A 19,552-nucleotide genomic window follows, 5' to 3' on the forward strand; every position below is an offset into this window, starting at 1 on the left:
AGGCCAGCATGATTTCCTCAGCCTTTCCTTTCTCCAGGGCTGTAGAGTCTATACTTAAGTTGGATCAGTGTAGGGAACCCCCTAAGTGATGCTGTAGGGAACAAAGCAGTTATCGTGAGCCAAAAAGTCTGAAAAGATGCTTTACAGATTCTCTGAAATGCAGTGCAAAGATATATGCTGTAACTGTTAGTTTTCTGGGCAGCCAGAACCTGAATTCAGGTGCAATGAGCCTGATTCAGAAGAAGACAATAGAGTGACTAGAAGAACAAGTTAAGTGACACAAAGGACATGAAAACAGCAAAATCCAGTCTGGGAGAAACTATAGAACAGATGTTCAAGTCTTTCAACAAAAAGGTTACAATACAGGGGGGCAATGGGAGATGGCAGGGAACCTATAGACGAATAGAACTGGTTGAAAGATGTAACAACCAGTTGCAGGATATGGGCATTATTTGGATTCTAAGTCAAACAAACTGTAAAAATTTTTCTAAAACATTGTTGTATTGGGGGAAAAATAAACAATGATTGTATGTTGAGAATAAAGAATTAATTTTTCACATTTTAAGGTGGAATAATGGTATTATAGTTGTATTTTCTGAAAATCCTTATTTTTTAGAGATATGTTCTGAAATATTTACAAATGAAATAGATAATACCCAGGACGAACCACAGAGTAATCCAGGAGTCAGGATATAGATGAAACAAAATGAATTTTTGCTTAAGATTTGAATCATTATTAAAGTGGGAAAACAGATATTGGTGAAATGAATTAATTTTTTATCAGTAAATTAAGTTTAGTAGACCAGATATTTCCAAGCATTGATTCAATCATTTATTAAAGCTAGGTTCTAGGACAAAGCTATGAATAAAGAGACAGAATCCCTGCTCCCAGGCACCTTACATTTTAGGATATAGAGGGACTTACGGAAGAGACTGTAAACAAGTGAGGTAAATAAACATGGAAATTAGTGAGATGCACAATGATGAAAATTGAACAATGACATGTGACAATGCCTGGCATGAGGATCATCAGTGAAGACTTTGTTGAGATCATGCTGTGCGTCCTCACTGTGGAAGGGGTTGAACAAATGTTGAATTTAACCTGACGTCTTGAATGTCAAGAAGGAGCCAGCCATGTGTAGGTCTGGAGCAGATTCAGGCAGGGAGAATAGCTAATGCAAAGGTCCCAGAGTAGAAGCAAGCTTGGCATGCTTGAGGGGCAGGAATGAGGCTAGTTGTTGGTGACAGAGTGGGAGCCACCGGTATAAGAGGGGAGCAGCAAGCTGAGTTCCAGATAGCACTGTGAAGTGCTTAAACTGGTAAGACAGTTTTCACAGCCCTGTGTTCAGTTTGGGAAGAACACTCTGGTTTTATGTTTTTCAGGCTTTCAGTACCACTTGTCAGTATGGTATCTTTTCAAGGGAAAGCCCCCAAGTGGAAGGGTCAGGTACCTGAATTTTAATGAAAGTTAGATGGGAGAATACTCATTACAGACTTGTATTTATTGCTCTCTTGCTTTTCAGTGCCATTTTTGTGACAAGGCTTTTATGAATCAAGCTTTCCTACAAAGTCATATTCAGCGCCGACATCCTGAAGATTCGCACCTTGGTAAGTAATGAGCTCTATTTCAAAGGGTTATTTTCTTTCTGATACTGTTGTTTTTTCCACAGTGATCCCATGCATATCGCAATTCTATTAAAAGGAAGTATCATACTCTTTGTTCACTCATTAAGTAAATATTGAGCCCCTACTATGTGCCATGTACTGCACTAGGGGCTTGGGATACAGCAGCAAATGAAAGCAAGTCCTGCTGTCTTGATTCTAATAGGGGTGGAGGAGATACACTTAAACAAATAAATGAATAGTTCTTTTCAAATGGTGCAAATGCAGTGAAGAAAATAAAGCAGAAGAATAGGGTGGAGAGTGACTCCATTCATGGGTCAGTGAATGCTCTCTGAGGAGGTGATGATTAGAGACCTGAATGATAGGGAGGTCCCAGCCTTGTGAAAATCTCCAAGAAGAATATCCCAGCCAAGGGGAACACTTGTAAACGCTGTGAGAGGGAGGCAGCCTGATGTGATTAAGGAACAGAAAGAAGATTGGTGGAGTAGAGTGAGCAAGGCATGGTGTGTGATGAGGTTGGAGAGGTAGGGGCCAGATGGTCCTGTACAGGAATTCAGACATTTTTGTTACACAATGGGAAGCCACTGGAGGACTTTAAGTAAGGGAAGGACATGATTCAGTTTTTACCTTAAAATGACCACTCTAGCTTCAGGTGCAGAATAGACTGCAGGGGCAACCTTGGAGGCAGGTGGAAGAATGCGGAACCTGCCCCAGTAGCCTAAGCCAGAAAAGATGGCAGCTTGGACCAGGGCGGTGCCAGGGAAGATGGGGAGAAGTGGAGAAGTAGAAGGTATGTTTCACACACAGAGCTCACAGAGATATGACTTGGTGTGAGAGGAAGAGATGAAGCAAAGATGATCCTGGGTTTTTGTCCTATGTATTTGGGTGAATGGTAGTGATGTTTACTGGGATTAGGAACTGAGAGTGGGAAGCAGGTTGAGGGAGGAAGGAGAATTGAGAGAGTTTTCCTTGGCCATGGCTAAAATTGAGCCATACATACAGTGAACATGCAAGTGTAGAGATGCTAGAGGTCTGGAGCTCTGGGTAGAGGCCCAGATTGGAGAGGTTATTTTGGGAGTTATTGGAGTGAGCAGGGCTGGATGAGATCACCAAGGAAGAGTAGAGAAGATGGCTGAGTAGCAGCCCTGAGGAGAGTGATAGCAAAGAGGAGGGAGGAAACCAGGAGAGCGTGTAGTCCTGAAAACCAAGGGGGAGACGTGTTTCAAGAGGCAGAGGTGAGTTGTATCAAAGACACAGAGTGAGATGAAGACTGACAATTGACCACCAGGTTTGTCATGGTAGAAGTTGCTGGTGACCTTTACATAAGCAGCTTCAGTGGATTGGTGGGTGCAGAAACCCAAATGGAGTGAGCTGAGCTAAGACTCTGAGATGAGAAAGTAGCCATGTTGAACACACATGTTATTTCAGTAACTTTTGCTGGGGAGGGAAGCAAAATATGAAGTATTATCTGGAGACAGATGTAGGCCAAAGGAATTTTTTTGTTCTGTTTGATATGGGAGATATTAAGACATGTTTGTGTGTTGGGAGTTAACTAGTACTTGAAGGGGGAAATTGAAGACGCAAGAAAGGGAGGAGATTCTGTGGCTCACCAGGGAACTAGATTTACTACCATTTAAATGTTCTCAAAAGCAAAAAATTCAAGGTCTTTTTCTCCATGAGCAGATCAAACCCACAGAAGTTCTTATTATGATCTTCTGTGTTGTAAGTATCTAGATGTGTCTACTTCCAGCTTATTACTCAGTACCTGTATTCTCCCTATTTTGGGTCAATCTTGTTTCCATTCCTGCCCATTTCAGGTAAATATGTTTATTTAGGAAAATAGCTAACTAAGCTCTGTAAAAGCAATATAGGCAGTGTAAAAAATCCATTTATTAAGCCATGGATCACCTATACAGTTTAGCAATATATTGGAAAAATTAGAAAGATTGAATATTTTAATTAATCTAACATTCTTCAGTGTGAAACTGACCTTCTTTCTCTTCTGTTTCAGTATCTTAATTCTATCTCATACTCGTTTCAGAGAGTATTTCAATCTCTGAAATGAGTATTATTTCTTCAGGTCATCTTTGAGATTCTGACTTTCTACTTTGGTTTCCATACCTTTCATGTCTACACTCACAGACACATGTATATCCATTCAGTCATGTGTACATCTGCATGTAAGTACATGTACATAAGTATTCTTCCCTTCACTTGTTGCTTCCTTTTCCAACTTTTGGTACCTCGTTTTTGCCCTAGTTAACAGGTTATAGCCCGAGCTAGCGTTTTGAATGTCAGCCCTTTGCTCGTATGAGCAGGGTTTACCAGTGGGGTTCTCTGAGAGCTTGGTGGGAGCCAGAAGGATGGTAGCCATAGAGATTTCAGTATGGTATTGGCAGGCGTTACTTCCCTTCTCTGATTGAAATAGGTATCTCCAAGAAGAGAGCTGAATGTCATTGGGTCAAAGCCGTCGTGATTATTCCTTGTCACTATTATTGCTCCCTGAACAGAGTTCTCTCACACTGCCTCTGCAGGAGAATCCAGCCTCAAGATGGGCTGAAAGAATTCTATCCAAAATAACTCAGTGCCCTCCAATAGGAAGGGCTCCAAATAAACACTAAAGAGTGGGGGGGTGGGGCTCATGTGACATGGAAAAAGTAATTAACATCCCAAGTCAGAGCTGTTTCCTTTCTCTTATCAATAGGACCATGCCCTAGAAATTTTCAGGTAAGTTTCACAAGAAGTGATGTTTTAACAAGATATTTTTGTTGCAACAGAATATAAGAAAAAGGTGCAGACTGATAAGCTCCAGGATGAGATCAATATGTTGAAGGAACAGCTGCAACTCACCAAGTCTCAGTTAGAGGCGGAACAGCATGCCCATGCAGTCAGATTCTCTAAGGTATAATACTAAGTTCTGAATAAGTGCTATATTAACTACAGTTATCTGTATGTAATTAAGTTGTGCCAAGGACTCTATTATAAATTTACAGAGGAAACTTATGGTTTTGTAGCACTGGATAAAATATGAATATATATATGTGTATATATATATATATATAGGGTTTTTTTATTTTTAGGAGGTACTGGGCATTGAACATAGGACCTTGTATGTGTAAAACAGGCTCTCCACTGAGCTATACCTGCTTCCTGATGATAGATATTGTCAATTCACTCTTCAGTATTTTAGGCAACAGAGCACATCACTAGAAACATAGTTCTGCTCTAGTTTTTGAAGATTTAGAGCTTAATAATTAATTTCCTTCAGAGATGCAAAAGGATTTGTTTCTATCAAAGACTTCAATCTCTGAAATGAGTATTATTTCTTCAGGTCATCTTTGAGATTCTGACTTTCTACTTTGGTTTCCATACCTTTCATGAAGTATGTCACTTGTATAATTCATATACCATAAAATTCACCACTTTAAAGTGTACAATTTGTTTTTCATGACCAGCCTCTGCCACCTCTCCCAGCTATCCAATTCCTTGCTTATTTGTCACCTTGATGTTCCTTATTTTTACAAGTTAGTTTCTTTTATATCTTAACAGAATTCCTTTCCTTGTCTGAGATACCTGATCACTGAAGTAGCATTCCAATTTTTATATTCTCCAAGTGGCACATACTTGCATTTTTATTACTGGTATAATTCACATACCATAAAATTCACCACTTTTAAGTGTATAATTCAGTGGTTCTTACTATATAACAATGTTCTAATTCCAGAATATTTTCATCACCGTAAAAGAAACCTCGTTTAAAAGTACAAATACGAGAATATTCTCTCATGAACTATAACAAATGTACAACACTAATGCATAGTGCTAATGATGGGGTTGTATGGAAGAAATATGTGAAGTGTATGCTATGGAACATAGTTAGTGGTATAGTCTGATCATCTTCTTTCATAATCTGTAACAAATGTTCCACAGCAGTGTGGAGTGTTGGTGGAGGGGTGTTGTATGGGAATTCTGCACATTATGCATGATTGTTTTGTAAGCTCACAACTTCTCTAATAAAGGAAGAAAGAAAAATAAACCTTGTACCCATGAGAAGTCAGTCCCCATCCCCTCTCCCCCAGCTCCTGGCCATCACTATTCTACTTTCTGTCTCTATGGATTTGCTTCTTCTATTTGGACGTTTTGTTTGCATTGATTTTTAAGCGTCACCTGAAATAGTTATCTTAGCTTATAAGGCTGACATTTATAGAGCCTTGACTGTGTGCCAAGCACCACTTTAGGTGTTTTCCATGTAAAGACACATTTAATCTTCACGACAAACCTCTGAGGGAGGTATTATTATTATCCTGTTATACAGGTGAGGAAGTGGGCACAGGAAGAAGTGACTTGACAGCTAATAAGTAGGGCAGCTGGGATTTGAACCTGGAGCCTGTGCTCCTGACCACTGTGCCATGATGTTAGTGCCTCACAACCAAACCTTTGTACGGCAGTGCTGGAGTCTCTAGGGCACTGTGGTTTTGTCATCTGCTCCCCCAGCCATACAGTGAGAAAAGAGTATCCGTTCTGATTTTAGGTGAACAACTGAAGATCATTGAGAAATAAAGTCCTGATCAAGACTAGACCTTGAATCTAGCTCTTATATAACTAAATTTGTGGGATTTGGGGGGGGGGGGGCTGAAGGGACTATCCTATGGTGTCTGGAGGAATTCTTTTAATGCTCAATAGACTTTTTCTTTTAAAGTATGTCGTGTTTTACATATTACTGCATGTCTGCTATACAGGTTCACAGAACATAGTCTGATACCCTGGGCCTCTGTGTTTTGTATTTTAAATGTTGTAAGGACAAAAGGATGCTGAGTGCTGCCATTGGTTTGGATATACCTTTGTGCCCAGATTTACCATTATATGAAATGTTTTTACAAACCTAACTAAAATAAGCAGCACCAGCTAATGCATTTGAGGTTGAAGCTATGACCATTTATCTTGAATTTTGCATTTTTGCTTCATACCAGAACTCTTTCTGAGAGACTTAAAAAGTATCTATTTCATTATTGAGGACTGTTTGATTTATATTTCATTTCTTGGCAAGGCTTTGAGGACATATATATGTATATCCTCAAAAATTCTGAATATTGTTTCATTAAAAAAAGCTCTAATTTATAATCACAAATGTATGAGATGGCTGCAAACATTTGTAAAAAGAATTAAGACTTCTAATTCTATTTTTTCTTTGTCCTGTCTCTTTCTGACTGCATAGTTCTTTCTAACTTGGTATTTTTCCAATTTTGTAAGCACTCCAATGATGTGAGATGGTTTTCTAAGTGAACATCTGGTAGACTAATTAATGGCATCTCAGGTTGAGCAAGGAACTGTCCTATGATTCTGTAGCTTCCTAATCTCCTGATGAAGGTAAAGTAGAAGCTTAAAGTACAAAAAAAAGAAAGAAAAAAAGAATTATAGCTGTGCTGGATGAGTCCTGAAAAACAAAAGAAATAAAAGTTCTCCTTTGTACCCATTATTGTCAGACTTTTGTTTTATTTTTTTGTTTTTTTTAGGATTTTTATTTACAAACACTCTATACCTGCCAAGCAAAAACTCCCTCCTTTCCCCACCACCTATAATCACTCATCTACTTTCTCTCTCTGCATATTTGTTATTTCTAGCTATTTCATATAAGTGACATCATATGATATTTGTCCTTTTGCGTCAGATTTATTTTACTCAGCAGTGATGTTTTTTCGTCGTTCGTCCATGTAGCATGTATGAGAAGATCATTCATACAGAATTTTAAGGCCAAAATTATCAAAATCATTTCAGGAATATGAAATGCAAAAAACAAAAGAGGAAGAATTTCTGAAACTGTTTGATAGATGGAAGGAAGAAGAAAAGGAGAAACTAGTTGATGAAATGGAAAAAGTCAAGGAGATGTTTATGAAGGAGTTTAAAGAATTAACTTCCAAGAATTCAGCATTAGAATATGTAAGTATTACACTGGAAGTCCTTATAGTGTTGGTAGAGTTCAGTTTACCTTGGGAGGTGGCACTAGCATGGATCTGGAAATTCCTCCTGTGCCCGTGTCCAGGTACCCCTCCTCTCTGAGAGACTTGAGGGAGCATGACATGCACAAGCCAGGGCAGGCATGTTGTTGAGAGTGGGCGCTTTGGCCTCAAATGGTGGTGCAGGACACTCCTGGGCGGCATTTGGTTGGATTAACCTGCACTGGTTAGGTTTAGATGACATTCAAACATAAACCCCTCCCTGAATTTCAAAACGTACCACTGTCATGGCTGGGAAGGCTGCCCCAGATCACCAGCGTGGGAGGAGAAAGCAGACCCAGAAAGCCAGGGGGAGACCCTTTGCCAGGTCCTTCCCTTCTCCAGGCCTGCCTGGCTGGGGACGAGGACTGGGGTCTGCTGCAAGCAGGTATGGTTGAACGAGCCCCCTGTCCTCTGTAGGAGCAGCCCGGGTCCACACTGAATTGGTCTTGCACACGGTTGAAAGAAACAAGCTCAGCTTTCTCTGAAAGCTCCTCCCTCAGAAGGCGGCCAGTCAGTGTTCTCCAGCTAAGAATCCCCCAGAGCCCCTGCCGGGTGTGGCCCTGAGTCACCCTTGGGGAAAAGGAAGGAAGGGAGAGGAGAGAAAGTCCTCGCGCTCCCTCTAGGGGCCAACAGGTTTCATAACTGAAAATGGAAGGATACTTTTGCAACACCACTAAGGTCCTTTTCTCAAACTCAGCAAACCATGACCTATTTGTAGACCAAATCTGATGTGCTACCTGTTTTTGTATGGCCCGGGAGCTAAGACTGTTTTTTACATTTTGAAATGATTGATGAACATTTAGGTTGTTCCCGCTTTTTTGGCTATCGAGAAATTTGTTTTTCTAATTAATAGGTTTTTATTTTTTTAGAACAGTTTTAGATTTATGAGTTCCCATGTAACACCCCTACCCCACACACAATATCAATATCTTTCATTAAGATGGTACAATTTCTCTATTATCAATATCTTAAATTAAGATGGTACAGTTGTTAAAATTAATAAATATTGATACATTAATATTAACTAAAATTCATACTTCTTTCAGATTTTCTTAGTTTTTACCTAATATAATTTTTTTGTCCTAGAATCCCATCCCACATTACATTTAATTGTCATGTCTCTTTTGGCTCCTTGGCTATAACAATTTTTCGAACTTTCCTTGTTCTTTGATGACCTTGACAATTTTGAGGAATACTGTGGTCGGGTATTTTGTCGGATGCCCCTCTATTGGAATTTGATGTTTTCCTCATGATCAGAAATGGGTTTATGGACTTTTGGGAGGAAGTGTCATTCTCATCACATCATATCAACGGGACGTGTTATCTACATGACTCATGACTATTGATGTTGACCTTGATTACCTGGTAAAATAGTGTTTGTCAGGTATAGTACCCTTCCACCCCACCTACCCACCCCTTTTTGGAAGGAAATCACCAAGTATAGCCCACTGTTAAGGAGTGGAGAGTTATGCTCCTTCACCCTTTTGTTTTTGAAGTTATATAAGCATTTTGTGGTTTCCTGGGGGTGTTTTTTTTTTTACCACCAGTAACTTTGGGAATAATGTAACAAGCAAGGGTAAAATTAAAATATTATATGCCAGATGGATTCACTGATGTCCTTGGACAGCGTTGGCCTGTTCACTAAATTTTTTTATTTAATAACTTGAGATTCAATTGCACCCAGTTCCTTTGTTTCTAACATTTGCCCATCAGAATTTTAAAGACACATTGTTTAAGATTAGAAAGGTAGGTTTTCCTCCTGGAGAGACTGGAACACAGTAGAATCAAACAGAAAAACTTCTGGAAAGGAGAAGTAGGAGAAGCAAAATGAGCTTCTGGCAGGAGAGTCAGATTTAAGATACCAGTGCATACTCCCTAACTTTATTTTTTGCTTCAGTCTTAAAAAAGTATAAACATTTGTATCAGTGATTTTGAATTTTATTTTATAGCAATTGTCAGAAATACAGAAGTCCAATATGCAGATCAAGTCCAACATAGGCACGTTAAAAGATGCACATGAGTTTAAAGAAGACCGTCCCCAGTATCCCCAGGATTTCCAAAATGTGATGCAACTTCTCGATAGTCAGGTATGTGACATTGGGTGATAAATGCAGTGGACGCCATGAATTTTATTATTGATGTAGTTTTTATACTGTGTCGTTTATAGAAAAATGCTTCTTTCAGTGAACCATGAGGTGACTAATCATTTTCTTTCTTGTCTTCTAATACAATGCATGTAGAATTCATAATAGATTTCCAGTAAATGCTTGTTGATTGACTAACAGAGATGGATAGAGTTCTTTCTTTAAAATATAGTTGGCAAAATTGTTTCATTTTTTTCTAACACAATGTCTATTTGAAATGGTTAGCATTACCATAGCATTTGTTTTTCATATCTCAAATGTAGATCTCACTTCTAAAAGGCATTGAGAGGCATACTGAAGCACTAATTAGATTTTTAGAGCTTAAGTCTATAGCTACATTGGCAAACTGGTTATCTTTCATATTTATGTGACATAATTAAAATAATTTGGAAGTGAACCTCCATAATCAGCTTAATCTTTGTCATGGCTATTTTTTTTTTAAGAGACCAAGTTTCATAAAATTTTTACTTGAAAAAAAAGTTTTACAAAATACAATTTTTCCACAATCAAAGAAACTTTCCCACAGATACATGAAAGCTTTCTGCCTAGAGATATAGTATGGCATTCAAAGAGGAGAGGTTTTTAAATAGCCACCTAACTGCAAAACCTACAAGATAATTAGGTTTTTCTTGAATGCCTTTAAAATGCTAACACAAGGGGAAGCACATGTGGCTCAAAAATTAAGCTCCTGCCTACCACATGGGAGATCCCGGGTTCTGTTCCTAGAGCCTCCTGGAGAAGATGAGCAAGATAGTGAGCTGATGCAACAAGATGACAACAACAGAGGAGATGCAAAGAGGAAAGACACTGAGAGACACAACAAACGCTGAGGTGGCTCAGTGATTGAGTGCCTCTTTCCCACGTGGAAGGTTTGCGTCCTAAAGAGAAGACAAGCAGATATGGGGAGCACACAGCAAATGGACAGAGAGCAGACAGCTAGTGCAAACAATGAGGGGGAGAGGAAAAAATAAATAAAATAAATCTTAAAAAAAAATACGAATGCAGGTAATGAAATATAATAATTGAATCGATTTGAAATTTTAAAAGTTTCCTTAAAATCATCCATATGGTATGCACAATATCACAGCTGGTATAAAACTGCCTTAATAAAACACAAAACAATTCATAAAAACAGTATTCTTTGAAAAATGATTTGAAATTCTGCCACTACATCATAAGGCATACTTAGACAAGGATGTTGACAGAATTCAGGGAATTAACAAAATAAGCTATTAAAGTATCCAGACATTTACTTTAATTTTAATACCACTGATAAGAGAACTTGCTGTCAAATTAATTCAGGATCCCTTATTTCAAAGTACATATAACATTTTACTATAAATATTCTAACAAATGCAAAACTGGTTTCAGGATATAAACTCTAGGCAGAGCTTATTAGCTTTTCTGTTGCAGCCTGGCAGCTTTGAACTCTGAAACCATCTCAGTAGTTTCTTCTGAAATATCTGACAAAAATTCTTTCTGTTCTAGAACAGCACAGGATGGTCAATGACTGGTTGAGGTGTTAAGGAGAGTGATAAAACTTCTTTTTTCTACTACAGTTCCAGAAAAAGCCTCAGGTGTTTCTGATAAGGGCAAAAGGTTGTGGTTTTTTTTTTTTATGATTTTCTTGTTGTTCTTCCAAAATGCTCTCACTGGTTTTATTGCAGATGGTTTCTTCAAAGCTAATACTCCTCAGAACTCCCTGTCATTAAATTCAGCAGCACTGCATTCTCTGGTATCACTACAAACACTGTTCTCTTTGCTTTGAGACTTCAGGATTGATTTACAGGGGACATATTCTCCATTCACAACATCAACAAAGAGTCTGTAAACGTAGCAGGAATTCTAATGGTAGGCAGCTTCGGGGCAGAATGACCACTGCCAAGAGCTGTTTGTTGTTGTTGTTTTCATTTATGTTTGGTTTCTTCTTTCTTTTCACTAAATTTTAAAGTGGTATTTTTTTCCAGTATTTATTTGGACCCTCTTAGGTTCTACAGTATAAGAGAAATACTCTTGGTACAGAATTCTCTCTACCCCCTAAAGCATCATAATCATGTTCAGTTTCACCCTCCTCCTCCTCTTCCTCATCTTCTTTGTTATTATGATAGGGATTTAAACCATTCACTAAAAAAATCAACTACTTGATCACTGAACAGTTCTAAAGTTGTAAATATCCTTATGACAACTGCTGGGAGTTAGATGGTCTTTTAGATTCCCATTTGTGTTTTTCTGTTTTTTAATATTTATTTATTTCTCCCCCGCCCCCCGTTGTCTGTTCTCTGTGTCTATTTGCCTCGTCTTCTTTGTCCGCTTCTGTTGTTGTCAGCAGCACGGCAATCTGTTTCTTTTTGTTGCGTCATCTTGCCGTGTCAGCTCTCCGTGTGGGCAGCGCTGGGCGGCTCTCCTTACACGGCGCACTCCTTGCGCTTGGGGCTCCCCTACGCGGGGGACACCCCCGCGTGGCACGGCACTCCTTGCGCGCATCAGCACTGCACTTGGGCCAGCTCCACACGGGTCAAGGAGGCCCGGGATTTGAACCGCAGACCTCCCGTGTGGTAGACAGACGCCCTAACCACTGGGCCAAGTCCGCTTCCCCCCATTTGTGTTTTAATCTTCTTTTTCCTCTTCAGAAGAAGTTATAACTTCTCCATTTGCAGTCCCAGAATGAGGCTTCTATCAAGATCACCCAGCAATTTTTCTTGTTGCTCAAGTTCTTTAAGTCCAGCCCATAGTTCCTCATCAGGAACCAAATGGTTGGGTTTTAGGTCTTTTGAAACAAAATCTGCTTCAAAAATACCTGAAGTTTCTGTTTTGGAAGTTAGGTTTACGGGCATGATTTGATGTTTTACTTTAAATTCAGCCACTTTTAATTTCTGCTTTTATGCCAGCAGTATCGACTGCGGCATCACTTTCTGCAAATCTCTGAATCGAACTCTGGTTTCAAAAATTTTCATCACTTAAAAAATCAACTATTTTTTTTTAACCTCTCCTCTCCTAGATGCTCTGTGATTTCCTACTGTTTTATAACAGGCAATCAGTAAGCAGATCTGAAGAGGGTGGAAGAGAAAAGTATCCAGTTCCTTGTATGCCAGTGATGAATGTGGGTCTGGCAATGGTCTAAGCAGTTAAAATGTTTTTCCTGTGTGCTCGACAGCCTACAGCCTGCTTTACTGAGCACTTTGCAAGCCAGTTGTCCCCAGGTAAAACAGTGATTTCATTAGCATGAACATAGTTTCCTCGCATGAAGGCAAAGGGGACTAATGGTACCATGATATTAAAAGACAACTTCTGGCAATGTAGTGAGCCTTTCTTTTTTATTTATTTTGTTATTTCTCTCCCCTTCCTGTCCCACCCTCTCTCCCCTCTCCCCCAGTTATCTGCTCTCTGTGTCCATTTGCTGTGTGTTCTTCTGTGTCCGTTTGTATTCTTGTCAGTGGCACCGGGAAACTGCATCTCTTTTTTGTTGCATTATCTTGCTGCGTCAGCACTCCATGTGTGTGTATGGCACCACTCCTCAGCAGGCTGCACTGTTTTTGCACGGGGCAGCCTCTCCTTACTGGGTGCACTTCTTGCACATGGGGCTCCCCTACGTGGGGGACACCCCTGCGTGGCACGGCACTCCTTGTGCACATAAGCACTGCACACGGGCCAGGGAACCACATGAGTCAGGAGACCCTCGGTTTGAACTCTGGACCTCCCATGTGGTAGGCGAACACTCTTATCAGTTGAGCCAAATCCGCTTCCCTAGTGAGTCTTTCTTAAAGGGCATTATATTCATTACCTTCTTTCAATGCTACATTTTCTCTAGGCAGTTAGTGACCACCTAAAAATTTATAATCTTAAAAAAAATTATAATCTCATTTTTTCATGACATTAAATAGCTCCCAATTTTATAATATATATATAAATTTATATATATATATAATTTTTTTTTTTTTTTGAGGCACCCATGCCAGAGATTGAACCCAGGACCTCGCACGAAGGAGGCTGCCTCTTAACCACCGAACTGCATTGGCTCCCCTAAATTGACTCTACATTTGTTTTGCTTGTCCTTTGTTTCAGTTTTACTTAGGAGGCACGGGAACCGAACCGGGAACTCTCATGTGGTCAACCACTGGAGCCACATCTACTCCCTGCTCCAAATAATCTTATTTCTCCATTTCCTGGCCCTTGCGAAGGCCGCACCCTCGGGAGAGGCATTATATTGGACCAGGGGTGAAGCTTGGCTCAAGGGCAGGGGCGTTGGGAAGGCCGGGGTGCGGCCGGGGCTGAGTGGGCCAACGTGTCCTAAACAAGTGTTTATGGAGGCTGCGAGTTCTAAAGGAGTGTAAATGGAGGCGGCCTGGCTCGTGTTTCCCTGGAGCTGAGGAGGTCCTGCCCGCACTTGCTGCTCCTGCAGCAGCAGCTCCAAGCGCATGATGCCTGCAGCCTGGCCCGAAGCTGCAGGCTGGTGGGGTGGGAGCAGGAGTCACCACTCCAAGCCAGGCCAACTATCATGGCAATTTTTTTTGCGCTGGTTTAGGGGAACAGTTTTTTATCAGAAGACTCATAAAGATTAAAGAGTATTTTTCAGGGTATTTTTAAAAAAATAAATAAGCTTATGTCATTTAAAAAGTTAATGTGTTTTTGAAATAAGGACTGTTGCCATAGCTTCTTGCTTCCCGGTTCATGTCTTGCCTCCCTCCTGCAGATCCACCTTATGTCTTGCAGCCAGGCTGTTCATGTCACTGGCCTGTTTAAACCCCTTCAGTGGTGCCCCATGTTTTACAGGTTAAACTCCAGAATTCTTAGTTTGTACACCAGGTTCTTCAGGATCCGGACCCTGCCTCATCTCCTGCTTCTCTTTGCCTTTACCTTGGCACTCCAGCAGTGCCCAATGGTTCACGTTCCCAGTTTTCTGCCTTTGCTTGTGCTCCTTCCCTCTGTGCCTGCCATGCGCCTCCCGGTTTGCAGGACCTGCCCCTTACTCATTCTCCAGTCCTTAGCTGGTGTGCTGGGATCCCCAGGTTACTGTTACTTCTGTAGTTCACTAAGTAGGACCTGAACACATACACACCATATGGAAATTCTCTACTGGTATCTCCTGGTACCTTTCCTCCTGTACAGTGCAGGAACCCTCTCTGACTCCTTTGCTAGACTATCAGTGGGTGCCCAGTGAAGTGCCTGGTGCATGGTAGGAGACCAGGAATTGTGTGCTGACCTGAACTGTTAGGAGCTCCTGGCAGGCTGGAAACCATAGTTTTTCTCTCATGAGCTGGAGAACACAGTTATGAAAACCTAAGTTCCCACCTAAATTTCTTCTGTTTCCTCCTATGAGCTGTGTCTGTCACCATTTCAGAAGCTGTGGACTCAGGAACCCAGAAGTTTCCTTTTAGCCCTAAGAACAAGGGATGGGAAAATAGCACCTATTAGTGTAAATAAAGTTTTATTGGAACATAGCCATGCCCATTCATTTGCATAATGTCTGTTCTCCGATTACCAGTAGTTGTAACAGAATCATTTGGCAAAGCCTGAAATATTTACTACCCGACCCTTTATAGAAAATGTTTGCTGACCTCTGCATTCTAAAGAGTAATAGATTTTAAAAAGTGCAAATGTGTTTAAACATTTCATTGTATATATTTTTTAAATGTCAGCCAGAAATTTACCAAATAGTTTGGTTTCATAGCTATCCACTAAAACAAAAGCTTCCATTTTGAATAGATTTTAGTTATAAGTATACATAAATTATGTTTATTTTACTATTTTGTAGGAAAGCAAGTGGACGGCTCGAGTTCAAGCTCTTCATCAAGAACACAAGAAAGAAAAGGGCCGGGTAAGAGTGAGAACCAATGGCTTATAAGCAAGTAGGCCATATTTGAAAAGAATATGTGCCTTTCTCTATAATAAAATTAATAAAATTGTGGAGAAATTTATAACAAAAGTTTATATTTCCAGTACTCATACTGTGACTTTGGTATAATTTGTCTTTTTTTTTTCCTGTGCTATAAATATTGCATTTCTATAGAGTCCTGTAGATTTGTATAGAATCCTATACAAATAGTGTTACAGAGTTTGAATTATGCTTTACATCTATAATTTTATATACTTTCAGTATTTTAGAATAAGCATTCTCCTATGTTTTTAAATATCCTTTGAAATGATTTTTAATGGTTATATGGTAATCTCATGGATATATCCTAAGTTATTTAATCATTGTTTCATTGCTCAATACATGTTTTTATTTTCCCACACACAGCTATAATCTTTAAATAAATACTTTTTAAATAAAGGCAAGAATTTTTCACATTAAAATAATTTTAATGAAAACAAAATTTAGTTGACCATACCAATTGCCTTTACCCAAATACGTTAGAAATTTAAGTGTTAAAATCTTTAGTGGGAAAAACCTAAAATAGATTTATTTGAGAGGATCTCAACATAGGAAAACTTATGTTGTGTTTTTTTCCTCACTTTAAATTGTATGTATTCTATACCTCTTAGTATACCTGTAAGTCTTTTCAAGTGGAAAAAAGATGTTTCCTATTCTGCACATTTCCCAAAATAACCTTTCTTAGTGTGCAGGACCAAGCAGAGTGTTATATGATAAAAGTTGTGTGGTGGGTACATAATATCTAGGATGAAAAATAACCACAAAATATATCAGCTTTATCTAAATAGGAAAAATACTGACAAAAATAAAACTTGTGAACAGTACCAAAATCAAACCAAAACAAAGTAAACAAAAAAATAAAACACCCAGACATTTCACAAAATACCTACAGTGCTTAAGGGGCTTTGATGGGAAAGCCAAATATTTTTCTAACCACAGGCCTTCTCAAACATAACATGTCTAAAATGAGGTTCTTGGGGTTGTTCCCAGGTACGTTTTTCCTTGCGTAAAGGGCACTCCAGTCTACCCAGTTGTATATTTTGATTCCTCTCTCCCTCAATCCCCTGTTATATCTCTCCTGTCCATATTTCTCTGTACATTTCCATTGCCTCTACCCTTGAACTGGGCCCCCACACTTGTAAGAGGGACCCTAACTGGTCTCCTCAATTCCAGCCTTCTCCTTTCTAATTTGCTCTCTACCCAGCGTCATCGTAATCATGCTGATTGCTGCATCTGAGCCTCATTCTCATTCTCTCTTCCTCTGAACTCTCTCCCAGCTATGATGGTCTTCTGGTAATTCCTAGAAAAGTCCAGCCCTTCTCTTTTTACACATGGTTTTCACTGCTGGAAGGCCCTTCCACTTGCTCTTCCTGCGGCTGACTCCTTCCTGTCCATATTCTATTCTGCATTGCAAATCACTGCAAATTCAGTGTCTTAAAATGGCACCCATTTATCATCTCACAGTTTCCAGAGTCAGGAGTCCAGGTGCATCTTGACTCGGGATCTCCCAACACAGCAGTCAAGAAGATATCTGGAAATTGTGTTTTCTTCCAGGCTCATTCAGGTTCAGTTCCTTGAGATTGTAGGATTGAGACCTTCAGCTCCTAGAGCCCACCCCTCTCCACAGTCAGTTCACAGAATAGCTGTCTGTTTCTTTAAGGTAGGGGTTCTTAACCTTTTTTGTTCCACAGACCGCTTTGCCAGTCCGGTGAAAACCACGGATCCCTTACTAAGTTCACACTATATTGTGTATTATTTAATAGATATATGCACCAACATGTCCCTACAAGAAAAATGTTTATTTTGAATTTCAAGTTCAAAGACCCCTTGTGAAGAACCCCTGCTTTAAGGCCAGAAGGAAAATGACTTTTCTGCTTCTAATCTTTCCCTTCAGAAAAGACCTGGGACTTCTTTTAAGGGCTCTCCTGATTACTCCAAGATAATCTCCCTTCTCAGTTGACTCAAAGCAAGCAGATTGTGGACTCTTAGTTGTATACAGAAAGACTCTTCATTTGTGCCAAATTCTTTTTGTCAAAAGGATGTTCCAGGTTTCAACTTAAGGTGGGGTTATACATTATAGAGGCTGTATATACCAGGGGGTGGAATCTTGGGGCTTTCCTAAAACTTTGCCTACTATACTTTCCTCTAGCCTCACTTTACAAGTCACCTGAAACCAGTCCATCTAAGTAGGTAGTCCCCCACCACCACCCGTTATTCTCATCACTTTACCTATAGCGCTGATCATTGCTTTAATCAATTTGCTTATTTGTTTACTTATTTATTGTCCACCTCTTCAACCAGATCATGAGGGTAAGGCTATCTTGATATAGTTTTCCATTGTATTTCTGGCACCCACTAATATGCCTAAACTGTGGTTGATGCTCATTAAATACTTGCTGAATGAATTTGGAAGATGGCTAGATATCTAACAGATCATTTAACCATGTCTTTATACATGAGGAAATCCTAATTGTAGGGTTGAAAGAGTAGCATTAAGAGAGTTACCTGCTGGGAAGCAGATGTGACTCAAGCAATTGGGCTCCCATCTACCATATAGGAGATCCAGGGTTCGATGCCCAGGGCCTCCTGGTGAAGGCAAGCTGGCCCACACAGGGTGCCGCCACATGCAGGAGTGCCTCCCTGCACAGGAGTGCCGGCCAGTACGGAGAACTGACAAAGCAAGATGACACAACAAAAAGAGACACAGAGGAGAGACAATGAGAGACTTAGCAAACCCAGGGAGCTGAGATGGCACAAGAGAATGATTACCTATCTCCCACTTCAGAAGGTACCAGGATCAGAGCTGGCTAATAAGAATACAAGTAGACACAGAACACACAGCAAATTGACACAGAGAGCAGACAATGGGGGGGAGGGGGAATAAATAAATAAATCTTAAAAAAAAAAGGGTCTCCTGTAACTATCAACATGGTCTGCTATAGAAAGGACACTACATCTAGGTTTCCTCATGGACCCCAGGGAGCCATTGCTGGTGGCAGTCACCAGTTAGGTGATGTGGTATTCACCTCCCAGAATGTTTTATCTGCAGCCACGGAGCAGGATCCAGGGAGCACTGAATGGTAGGTAGTTTTTCTGCACCATAGACAGATCCATTCTGCAAGAAGTGTTCTGTTACAAAGAAGTAAAAGTGAAATTGGGCTAATGTTATGATCTTGCAGTGGTGTGCTAGTGCTGGTCCATATCAGCTCACAGCATTGATATTTCTTCCCAATCAGGGCCCCTTTTTAAAAATAGTTAACCTGCACCCCTCTAGGTTATAAATAAATTGATATTTATAGTTACCATCTATTTAATCCTTCTTAGAATTCTATGATGTAGCTACTGTTGTTATACCCATTTTATAGATAAGGAGATGGAGGCTTAGAAAGATGCTGTCTTGTTCAAGGTTATTGGTATTTGAATCCAGGCCCTCTTAATTCCAGGGCTACACTTGTAACTACCTCACAGCCTTGCTCGGCTGTCAAGGTTCAGGCACTTAGCCAGGTCCGTGAAGTAATGGCTGGGGAGGAGAGTAGGCAAGGACAACTTAGGGTAGTTGTTTTTCTGTAAGAACTGTGTATTTATGATGTTCTAACCAGTGATGCAGCTTCAGAATTACCTCAAAATCTTTTTTTCCAAAACACACATGCCTGGAATCTCCCAGAGATTCCAATTCAGTGGATAAGTCTGGGACCATACATTTTTTTAAAAAGTCAATTAAAAAAAAACTCAGGCAAGTTTGATGTGGATCCATGATCTGATCCATTCGCTCCTAGATAATTAAAAAAAAAATTTTTTTTTCAGATTTTATTTATTTATTTAATTCCCCCCCCCCCCCTGCTTGTCTGTTCTTGGTGTCTATTTGCTGCGTCTTGTTTCTTTGTCCGCTTCTGTTGTCATCAGCGGCACGGGAAGTG

At 39.9% G+C, this 19,552-nt stretch overlaps 1 protein-coding gene and 1 pseudogene across 6 annotated transcripts in view; one reads left to right on the forward strand and one right to left on the reverse strand.

Moving 5' to 3' along the window:
- Positions 1-19,552, forward strand: part of DZIP1 (DAZ interacting zinc finger protein 1) — an 81,516-nt gene that overhangs the window by 20,404 nt on the left and 41,560 nt on the right. For all 6 annotated transcript variants that reach the window (XM_004457728.4, XM_058276496.2, XM_058276495.2 and 3 more), the window contains exons 6-10: positions 1,524-1,608; positions 4,401-4,525; positions 7,399-7,560; positions 9,569-9,706; positions 15,516-15,578. In XM_004457728.4, coding sequence (XP_004457785.1) covers positions 1,524-1,608; positions 4,401-4,525; positions 7,399-7,560; positions 9,569-9,706; positions 15,516-15,578 — 573 coding nt within the window. The remainder of the gene's footprint in view (positions 1-1,523; positions 1,609-4,400; positions 4,526-7,398; positions 7,561-9,568; positions 9,707-15,515; positions 15,579-19,552) is intronic.
- LOC139436586 (unconventional prefoldin RPB5 interactor 1 pseudogene) lies at positions 11,159-12,597 on the reverse strand (annotated as a pseudogene).

Source organism: Dasypus novemcinctus, chromosome 15 (assembly GCF_030445035.2).
Source record: "Dasypus novemcinctus isolate mDasNov1 chromosome 15, mDasNov1.1.hap2, whole genome shotgun sequence".
NCBI lineage: Eukaryota > Metazoa > Chordata > Mammalia > Cingulata > Dasypodidae > Dasypus > Dasypus novemcinctus.